Source organism: Filicampus tigris, chromosome 7 (genome assembly GCF_054856515.1).
Source record: "Filicampus tigris isolate MCC_2025a chromosome 7, RoL_Ftig_1.0, whole genome shotgun sequence".
NCBI classification, from domain to species: domain Eukaryota; kingdom Metazoa; phylum Chordata; class Actinopteri; order Syngnathiformes; family Syngnathidae; genus Filicampus; species Filicampus tigris.
In genome coordinates this window covers 11,983,321-11,994,489 of record NC_141223.1, presented here as the reverse complement: position 1 = coordinate 11,994,489, position 11,169 = coordinate 11,983,321, and the positions used below count along the sequence as shown (strand labels likewise).

Below are 11,169 nucleotides of genomic sequence, written 5' to 3'. Positions count from 1 at the left end.
AATGTTGCTTTAGTGCATTCCAAGACTGACATCAACAAGATTCCACAGCGGTGAATGTTTTCAGAGCGAGTGTGTAGCAGTAGTTGAAGTGTTTAATGGTGGGCTTATCAGACACAAATGAGAGTTGATGGCCGCTGTAACTTGACCTTGGCCCATTTGAGAGGCTGTGACAATGGTGCTCCGTCCGGACCCTCCTATCGCGGTCCAGTCCCGTCTATTTATAAAGGGCAGACGTGGTGCAAGAGGTCAGTCAACGCGAGGTGACACAAACTCAAGAACAGAAGGTGAGAAATATTTGCTATTACTGCATTGGCTGTCAATGATTTTGATACTAAAACATCTGGAAGAAAATATTTGACATTTTTTTTGATGCACTATTTTTAATGTAATTCATTTCTTAAGAAGAAAAATAATACTGTAATGTGATTTGATTAATATGTAACGGTAATAAGAAACACAGAAAAGAGGATTTTCCTTAGTTGGTCACATCATCTGGCTTGATGATATCATTTCTGCTGGGTCATGTGGCTCCCTTTTTTTTTCTTTCTCTAAATGGCTAAAAAGGCTTTATTAACAGTGTTGCATTAAGGTTAACTCCCGAACTAGTACAAACTATTTCTTTATACTTACTTTTTGGGGTTTGGTTTGGTCCTCACCAAGTGTCTTGTTTGCTGTTATCAAAACCTTTCCAAACCACGGGGAAAACAAACTGGAGTTTGATTTAAAAAAAGACTAAATGATGTAAAAGCAACCTTAAAATGTATGCTGGTTTGCATGAATGTTTGTCCCACTAAGGTAGATAAGGATAAATGGTATGTAAACTGAATGGGACGGTGGCCAGGGGTGGCAGTAGTACTCACTCCATGTACAGATACTTGTGGAAAAATGACTAGTGATGTTAAAGTATTTGTTCAACTCTCTAAATAAGTAAAAGTAAACAAGTACAGACTCAATAAAACACTTATTTTCACACAATATAGTTTCTATCTTCTTAAATGTCATTGCGCTGGAAAGCATACAAGTTCGCTAGCATTGGCTCAAAAGAACGGGTAACAAGGTGAAGTGACTCCCAAAAATGCTAAAGTAGCCAACCATAACAACCGAAAACTATATACCTTACCGAAATATGTTTGTTTTTGTTTCAGACTGGACAGAATTTGAATTTAACTCTTAGAAGCTGGTGGTTTTTATTCTGGCACAAGACACAGCACGTTCACCAGAAGGAACAATGGATAATTTTTAAGGCGTAAAAGTGAAGTAAATCTTCAAGTCAAGAACAAATAGCTGAAATAAGTACAGCAATGAAATAGTTGTACTTCTTCCTTCCCACCACTGAAGTTGAGCCAATCTAAATGCCTTTATGTTCAGGAGGATGCCAGCGGTCCGCCACGAGCACTGCGAGCAATGTTACGCCGTCCACTGCCAGGCGCCACCTTGGCTCTCCATCGGCTGCATTGTGGTCCGGTGCCCCAACGACTGCGGTGCCTCGCTGCACGCCTGCAAGTGGGACGAGCACCGCCTCCTCTGCCCCAACGAGACGGCTCCTTGCCTCAACGCCGGCTACGGCTGCCCGCTGAGCATGCCGCGGCATCGGCGGGCCCAGCACCTGGAGGCGTGCCCCGCCAGCGTGGTCAGCTGCTCTCAGGAGTGGAACCGCTGGCCCGTTTCCGACAACGACCTGACTTTCTACAGGAATGTGTCCCAACAAAGCGAATGGCACCTTGATGTCTCCTTGGCACTGAGAGATCAAGAGCGGCTGTTTAAGTCCATCAAGATGAAGAGCGTTTTCCCCGAGTTGACACTGACAGATGCTGAAGATTTAGACGTTGGGGTCACAAAGGAAGAGTCATGTTTAGCCTCTGGTGGATGTACACAGAATGGTTGCACAGAGCTTACGGAAGAGGAACCAAGTGACATGGCAAGCGACGAGTTAGACAAGGGAAGCCTTCAGAAGTACAGCTCCTGGGAGAGAATATTCAAGAAAGAGATGAACGGCTGTGAGCAGACCAGTAAAAATGTAGCTAAAAAGGTGGAGAGCGGAAAGAAAATCGAGCCGCCTAGGGAAAGTTCCTCATGCGAGAACGGAACATCTGGCCTGGCACCTTGGCAGGATGGCGTCTTGGAGAGGTTGGGCAAGGAGGCCAACATCAGCGAGTACAACATGTACCTGGTGCACAACGGAGCCATGCTCATCAACTTCGGACAGCTCGCCGCCTGCACCCCGAGGGAGAGGGACTTTGTTTACGGGAGCCTGGAACCCATCGAAGTCAAGTCTGTCCGCTCCTTCAACATCCCCAGCAGTTATCGAGCCAAGCGCTGCCACCTGAAGGACCCCAATCGCAAGATCAAGGTCGCACACCAGAGCGTGGACACGGCGGATCTGGGCGTCTCGGCCGAGGATGTCCCGAAGTGCGACGAGGTGAGTGCCACGCTGCTGTGCTGTCTGGAGAAAGAATTCAAAGGGCATCTCATCTCAGAAAGCACCGGTCTGGACGGCCTGTACGTCAACGTCGGGACGCAAACGTACAACTTTGATTCTGCGCCGTTCCCCGCCGAGGCGTCACTCTCCGACGTCATCACTGGCAAACCGCGGTGTCTACGCATCCGCACGGAATCGGAGTCGGTCACCAGACGGCACAACAAGACCAGCTCGGCCTTCAGCTACACGTGCGGCCTCTTCTTTCGCCGCGACGAATACCCCTCGCACTTCAGGAATGTGCACTCTGACATCCAGGCCGGCCTCGGCGGCTGGTTCCTGCAACGTTGCCCCCTGGCATACCTCGGCTGCACTTTCGCCCAAACTAGGTTTCACCCAGAGGGCCAACCGGCTGAGGTCAAATACCACCACGGTGTCGACAAGCCGGTCATCCGGCCAGACGTCCCGCGCGAGCTGCTCCAGGGTATCAAAGCGTCACATCACCCGGACCATTTGAGCCGGCTGCCCCTGGAGATACTCCAGCACGTCGCCGGCTACCTGGACACGTTCACCTTGTCGCAGTTATCGCAGGTGTCACGTCCGATGAGGGAGGTGTGCGCCACCTTGTTGCAGACCCGAGGGATGGTCTCCCTCAAATGGGAGAAGAAGACGTATTCCCACGGAGGGAGCTCCTGGAAGAGCCGAAAGAAAGTAAGTATCCATCCATCCATTTTCTGTAGTTCTTGTCTTCATTAAAGTTGAAGTCAACCCAAACAATTTTTTTTTTCAAGAATATGTTCTATGCAGGCTCACTAGTTGAAGCAAGGCATTCTCATTAATATTGCGTTTGTGGAATATGAGTTAAGCAGCTAAAACCACCCGGATTCAGCCAACTCAGGGGGCGGCCATTTTGTCACTTCTGTCGACTGAAAATGACATCAGCTCAGGTAATAACCAATCACCGCTAACCTGTTCTCTGAAGCTAAGCCATGATTGGTCATTACCTGAGCCCTGAGCAACTGTGATGTCATTTTCAGTCAACAGAAGTGACAAAATGGCCACCCCCTGAGATGGCTAAAAACAGGTGGATTTTGCTATACTCCATAAACGCAATCTTAATCAGAATGCCATGTTTCAACTAGTGGGCCTGAATAGAACATATTCTTGAAAAAAAAAATGTTTGGGTTGACTTCCACTTTGAGGTCGCAAGTGAGCTGGAGCAGTTGACTTTGGGCTGGTCGCCAGGCAATTGCAGGGCACGTATACACAAATCACCACGCACAACACACACATTAACCTGGGGCGGAGCCATGGGTGGGCCTGGGTATGCACAGGCCCACCCAGATTTAAAGACTGCCCATCCAGTGAGATCCATGAAAAAATATATACTTTTACATTTTTAGTAAATTATAAATTATTTGTGTTTTTTTTAAATTGAATATTAAGAATGGCATAATTGGGATTGCCTAAGGAAGATCTGAACTTCATATTATTCGGTTTGTCCTTTTATTTGAATATACGATGTGTCGGGACAGAAGGATTGTGCAAAATGAGAGAAATATTCAGGCCCACCATGATTTTTCCAGGCCCACCCATTAGCCATGTTCTGGCTCCGCCCCTGACACTAACACTATGAGCTTCATTACAAACACTGTTATGATGTTTTTTCGCAACACAGTGGTTACTTGGCTTGGGTTATGTGTCACACGATGCAGTCGAAGAAACATAACATGTATTCATTATGGTTGTGAGAGGAGCTATACCGAGGAGAGGTGGTTTACACCCTCGACGAGTTGTTGGCCAATCACAGGACACATAACTTGATTGGTTCATTTGGAAAAATACTTGTGCATTCAACTTTATTTATTTATTGTTCTTATTAAAGAACAGCTTGATTATTATGAGATACATTAGAAATAATACAGTTCAAATTTTAACTAAATTATTTAATTATTAATAATGATCTTTTTTTTTTCCATTTTATCCCATACAGAATGTAACAATTAATAATGATCTTTTTTCCATTTTTTCCCATACACAAAGGAACATATGACCTGGCCCATCCGTCCATACCAAAAAACAAACGTGGTCCTTGAGCACCTCTGGTTTAAGTCTTTAATTATCCTGATATTTTTTTGATTGCGATGAGCAACCAGGGTACCCCGAGAAAACTCCCGCAAGCAAGGGGGTGTCCATACAAACTCCACCCGGAGATGTTTAAACCTGGATCATCCTGACTCCAGATGAGCTAAAGACTCCCCTCCATCAAAAATATCCCTGTTTGGATTTCATTTTGGACTGAATGTATCACATGCAGTGCAGTCTGACCTAAGCGTCCCTATCACTTCCTCCCTGGTATCTAACTCTTACCTTGTTAGCTGTCAGTGGAAAATGTCAGCCATATGAAACAGCTGCCACATTGTAAACACCAGCCAGACGGAGCACGCCTCTGCAACAATACAAACCATGCTGGGAACATTTCATCAGTTCACTATTATAGATCTTAGTAGGTCATGTTTAAGGTATGCACAAACGTCATGTGACATACATGTGATAGACAAAAATATTGGGACATTTCTGTTCTTAAACTCCCGGGGGTCTGTACTCTGTAGCTCCGCAAAAGTTCATCAAATTAAAAGGTTTCGTGAGAAAATTTTGAAGTTGTTACACTGTGGCTTTAATAAGCACACTGAACCAGCACCACTTTATGAGATTTAAAGGGCAAAGGCGGTATATTTATGTATGGACAGGGATCACAAGACAAGCAGCATGCATTAGGTGATGTGATGTGAATGGCCTGACAACAGGCCAGCTAGGTAATCGTCCCTGGAAACAGTACGTTGATAACGACAACAGCTGAGCATGTGCTCCTGAATGAAGGTCATAAATTGTTGTGTGTTTTGAAATGGACGCAAAACACAACACCCTGCACTAACAGTGTGTGAAATACGTGGTTACAGTAATGAAGTAGATTTATTTTTTCTGGTATTTGCACTTTACTGCAGGATTTTACTGACACCTTTTTACTTCCCCAACCCTGGATTTCCCCATGTTTGTAAAAAGATATGGGCAATTCTCAGAAAACATGGTTCGCCGAGGGCTGCGACTGGTGACCTGGTTCGGGAGTCAGTATTTTTCCCTTTAATTGCCAGATTTGATTGTTTCCAACATAGCATAATGCAGAAATAATATAAACAACTTTACTGAGATTTGTGCTCTGAATGTATTTTGGGCAGTGAAAGGCAGCCGTCCTAACTAGTTCCTGTTCCTAATTCCAACCATGCAATTAAGAGCCCCTTATACCCTTAAAATGCATCTGTTTCAAAAACAGTTGTTACCAATAGACTGTCCGAAACTAAATACAACACAATGCCATTAATCGAGTTCCATGCTGTCCATATAATGACAATACATCTATACCTGTCAACCCCGGCACTACTTGTAAGTGCCTCTGCTTAACTGTCATCAAAACCTTTCCTCCCTGCCATGTGTTGCGCTCAACAGGTTTGGGAGTTCAGCTCGCTGTTTGGCCCCGTGGAGCGATGGCGCTTTAGCGACGCGCCCTCCATGGCCGACCACCTCCGAACGTGTTCTTTCTACCAAAAGGAGCGGCGCACAGAGCCCGTGGCTTTAAGTGGCCTGCAGGAGGTCAGCAGAGAGGCAAGACATTAAATGCAATAAACAGTAATTATCCGCATGTACGTGGTTCACTATTCTTTACTTTTACCATTTTTTTGGAGCCGCAGCTGATACAAATATTTGCACTCTTTCTGATTTGCCCGAAGATGCCTCATGGAAGTATGTTGAAGTGATACATCTTCACTGTATAAGATCTTTGTATGAATGGGAGGAGCTAAGTTTAGCCTGAATTGTAGAGGTTATGGAGAGTCTTCGCCTGTGCATCTACATGAGCATTTTTTTTAAATTGGGGCTTTAATAACCCCCCCCCCCCCCCGGGCATTTTAACTGGCGTCAATCATAAGCGGGTTTCATTACCTGGCATCACAGGGCATTATTGTTCTATTATTGCGGTTTACCAACGCCTCCACTGGCTGGCACTATCACTCTCCATTTCAAAATGCCTCTGAGAATATAAATGGTATTATAAAAACATCCAGCGACCACCTTCAATTCCCCTCCGACCAGTGTAAAAAATAAATAGTATTGTGTCATATGGGATTGTGCAAGTGTACCTAATGAAGTGACCAGTCAATGACTGACGCACACTCACGTCTGCAAATGGTTGGTTACACTCCCATCTACTGGTGAAAAGCTCAAGTGCATTTTGAGCAAATGCTGAGATGATCATGTTATATTACACTGAAATAAAATATGAGATCATATGAATTAAATTATTATAATGAGTATTTTTTGGTTAAGTTTGGTCACCATTTAATCATTGAATTCACCATCATTGTATTCAATTTATTTTTCGGTATTTTACACATCAACCAGATTGTGATGCCAAAATTTGGCAATATTGAGAACACATTTTCAGGGATTGGCAACTCATGAAAGATTTACTTTGTTGTTTATTTTCACAATTGAGACCAAAATATGTGTATACAAACAATTAAAAATTCAATTTTCTCTTTTAAGATGCAAAAAGTTGAGTTTTGTGACTGTGTCTACAGTGGCGGCTCGCACACGTCGGGGTTGCGTAGCTTGCAGATGACCTGGCGCAGCATCTTGTTGCAAAGCGCCGCATAGGGGTTCAGCAACACCGCCTGCTGGCGGGCAAACCCGCTGCCGAGCGCAGCCGCCTTCCGGAAGTCCTGGTGTGCCTCGTCGTCCTGGCCCGTCAGCCTGCGAAGGAGGCCCCGCTGCACCAGCGCCTGGCATGCTGTCCGCCCCCGGCCCCCGCTCAGCGAGACAGCTCGGTCCAGGTCCTCCAGAGCGCCTGGGGACACATAAGATCATATTTGAAGACAAAAAAAGACATGTTCACTTTTGTTACAGTCCACTTGCATTAAGGCCAAGTATGTCTGCATGTGTTGCAATGCTGCACATCCAGTGCAGCAACACAAGCAGACAGACAATATAACAACTCGCACAGGCATATATTCTTTATTATCTGTCAAAGCTGACAAATATTATTCACTGTATTATCATTGTCATCATTATTATTATTGTTGTTATTACCTTTCGTGTTTCCCTGCAGTCGCAGGGTCTGCGCCCGATTGTTGTAGGCAGACGCCCGCCGTGGCAGAATGCATATAGCCTGGCCAAACAGCTCAAGAGCCTCCTGCAAATCCCCTGCCTCAGCCGCAGAGACACCTCGTGTCTCCAAGTCCTTCACTTGCCTCAGTGAGTCCGCATCAAAGAGGCCGTCTGACAGGGGGAAGATAAACGCTTGGAAACGGGAACGTTTTTACACAGACATAGAAAAATCTCGGAAAGTTTTCATTTTAAAATGTCAGTAAAACATAAATATAGGATAATACGATAAACTGTAGCTAAATATTGATGAACAACATTCAATGTAAATGTTTTGTTTACAAAGTGAAATACAACTAATCTGTATTGAACAAACATTCAATTTCAATTTTCATGTGTACGTGGCCCTCAGCGGAAAACATTTGTCCGATCCCTGCATCAAGGCTCACCATCGTCTGTTAATTCCTGCTCCTGGTCCAGGCCGGGGACGTCCCCGAAGGGGGTGTTGGGGCTGAAGATGGCCTGCAGGACCGCTCGGTCGTGCTCCGACGCCATTGTGAGCAAAAAGGCTTGTAAGTTTACAGCAGGAGTATAGAGAGTGGTGATTTGGGTCTGGGTTGTCAAAAGTGCAGCCAGCCAATCGGGTGAGGGGGCGGTAGAGGAGGTGGACTTTGAGCACATCTGTGTGTGGTTAGATGCAATGACGCTGCATTGTGATGGAAAGTCTTTAAGAACAGCCCAAAAATAAATAAATAAAAATAAATGATACTGTATGGGTACAAAATGAATCGGAAGCTACCACACCATCTTTGTTCATCTATCTATGCTGGTGACATATAGTGACAGGCACAATCAGTAAAGCGCGGTTCACATGGCAGGATTATCGGCCCGGTTTTAAAGTCTCTTTACAGCAGCACTGGGCAAGAATTCTACCTTAATAAAAAAAAAATCTTTTGATGAAACATTGACTTACAAGTAGTTGAATGGGACTTTTGTCATGCCCTGGGGGGGTCTGTATCACTTTTACTGGCACTAAGCAACTTTGAGGAGGATGGGAGCAACCCTGGCACACAAAAAATATATATACAAATGTCCTGAATTGCATACTCACTTCCTTCTTTCGCTATACGGACGGAAGCCGATCCGAACGTCTACGTGCTATTACTGGTGTCGTGCCAAAACAAACCAAAAAACAAAAGTGTTGTTTAAACAAAATTATATTCATTACCTCATCGCTTTCACACAGACATTGGAAATAGAAATGTAATTCAGTCCAACTTGCAGGCCAGCGAGAGCTCAGGAATTTCACGACAATACATGAATGGCGTGCATCGGAAATGTGGTTGACTTTTGTCAAAACACTACCGCTTTTTTCGACATGGCGCCGCCATAATCAACGAAAACTGACATGACACAGTGTTGCTTTAAATCTCATGGCTTTTTCAAGGTTTTCCCATTCCCTCTGACATGAGAATATCTGTGAATGAATGGTTTTGTGCATGTGCGACACATTCTGCTATTGAAATGCAATAGTATTACATACTTTAATCCCCCCGGAAGTACTTATGATGTGATTATTTTGATTTTATTGGAGTATTTATAATTCATTCTAAATTTCATTCCCCTACCCCACCTATATATTTTGCTATTATTTGTATTTTTTTAAAAATCATCAAAAATATTGAAAAACTGATGAATAATATTAAATGATATAATAAATCGAATCAATCAATCAATCAGGACTATAAACCCGAACCTTGGCGATTTATAAATTTAAAGAAAAATAGTGAAAAGCACAATTAAACCTTAGAAACCGAAACACCCCTGGTAGTTTCATCATCTACCACTAGAGGGACACATTGCACTTCTTGTCGGCTCTGCTTGTGTTCATCAAGCGCTGAACAGGATACTTTTGAAAAAAAATCTTTTTTTAAGCACAAATGTCTAAAAGAAAACGTTTTTTTTTTTAAACCAAGTACCACCTCAAAAAATATTTAGCTCTTAAATCCAAGTACAACCTGAATAACCACAAAATAGAATAGAACAGAATAGAATAGAACAGAATAGAATAGAATAGAATAGAATAGAATAGAATAGAATAGAATAGAATAGAATAGAATAGAATAGAATAGAATAGATTTGTAGGCTACTCAGAATGTCCTTGGGGCTAACGAGTACCCGCTGGCACCATTTTTTTTTTTTTAGGGCAATGGACATTAATCAGCAGAACAAAAAGGCATCAGTGTTCGCAGCGTGTCTTTCATCTTGCTACCTCCCACCTCCTCCTTCTCCCTGCGCAACTGCTCGCCATCCCCTCTCTGCTCACGCCAGAAAAGTAAATTGGAAGCAATGAATTTCAAAGTGGAGTCATTTACTCCACTCTGCAAGCCGGCAATCAGATTTAGCCTTGCTTAGAAGTACCCTCAAAAAAGGAAAAGAGGAGCTCATTGGCAGACACTATTAGCGATTATTGAAACTTTGACTTTTTAAAACCTGGGTAAACCATCAAACCAGTAATCGGTCCGTGACTAGTTTCAACCAAGGTTTGCTATTTGAAATTACTGTTTGAAACCAAGATTGACATTTCAAAATCGGATTTCAAGCCAGTTTGACGGTTTGAAATGAGGGTTTCAAGCCTGTGCTGGTGTTTCAAACTAGGGTTTTAACAAGGGTTCAGTCAAGTGGCATCAGTCACCTCTCATCCATTTTCTGTACTTAAAAAGCTTGCATTTGTTCCATCAGTCATGTCTGCTGCAGTCTATATATAGTGCCTTGAGGAGGCTCAATTTGAATGGGAGTCAAATAAGACAGTCTGCGGATGATTCATATGCGAGTGTGTCGGGCAGTACATGCAGCTGTGTCATCACACTCTTATTTGTCGGCCGTGTCCCAGTTTGGAGGCCCGGGGACGAGAATCCCGCTGAGTTTCCAAGGACTGGCTGACACGCTGGATGGAATTCAGGCTATGTTTTTTTTTTTTCCTGGGAGAGAGCAGATGTTTAAAAGAAGTGTCACTTCATAAGCAGCTTAGTCCATTTTGGCAGCGGCTCCCTTTGAAGTCTTGGGTTTGTTACCTTTACCAAGGCTGCATATGGGGTTAGGACTACACAACAGATTACTGTTCAATTTAAGGAGTAACAGGTGCTCATCTGGTGTTTCCAGACTTTTTTCATTGAGCCAAGGCACATATTTTACATGAGTGAAATCTCACGGGACACCACCGAAAAAAAAAAAAAAAGTCACAAAGAGTAGTTAGTATAAAGTATCATTTTGCATTGTTTATTAGCAATAGGCTAAGGAGCAAGGCAAAGATATGTGATTGTGTGAAATAGAAAATGTGTGATTCCCCACTTTTTTAAGTTTAGTTTGACAGTAAATTTGAAATTGGAGTGTCAATAAATAAAATTAGAGCCTTGTTTTTTGAATAGTTGTTCCCTGATACTAGGGCTGTGCAAAGGGTAAGGCCCATCGGGTAGGGGCCCCAAGCATCCACCTGGGGGTCATCACTGGTCGCTGATGCAGGGGCATCCTTCTGTGATTGATGGCTATAAAGCCCGTTAGATGGCTGCTGTATTTTGAAATTCATTTTGAAAATC

At 43.6% G+C, this 11,169-nt stretch overlaps 2 protein-coding genes across 2 annotated transcripts; one reads left to right on the top strand and one right to left on the bottom strand.

The window, feature by feature from the left end:
- The first annotated feature begins 271 nt into the window (after positions 1 to 271).
- On the top strand, positions 272 to 6,173 carry LOC147144795 (F-box only protein 40). The gene is made up of 3 exons (XM_086035977.1): positions 272 to 284; positions 1,369 to 3,127; positions 5,921 to 6,173. The coding sequence occupies exons 2-3, from the start codon at positions 1,373 to 1,375 to the stop codon at positions 6,086 to 6,088; spliced, it is 1,923 nt and encodes a 640-aa protein (XP_085892103.1). The 5' UTR covers positions 272 to 284; positions 1,369 to 1,372; the 3' UTR covers positions 6,089 to 6,173.
- A 757-nt stretch (positions 6,174 to 6,930) lies between these two features.
- ttc36 (tetratricopeptide repeat domain 36) lies at positions 6,931 to 8,167 on the bottom strand. The gene is made up of 3 exons (XM_086035996.1): positions 8,023 to 8,167; positions 7,559 to 7,747; positions 6,931 to 7,316 (listed from the first exon to the last, which is right to left on the bottom strand). The coding sequence occupies exons 1-3, from the start codon at positions 8,126 to 8,128 to the stop codon at positions 7,045 to 7,047; spliced, it is 567 nt and encodes a 188-aa protein (XP_085892122.1). The 5' UTR covers positions 8,129 to 8,167; the 3' UTR covers positions 6,931 to 7,044.
- Positions 8,168 to 11,169: the final 3,002 nt, after the last annotated feature.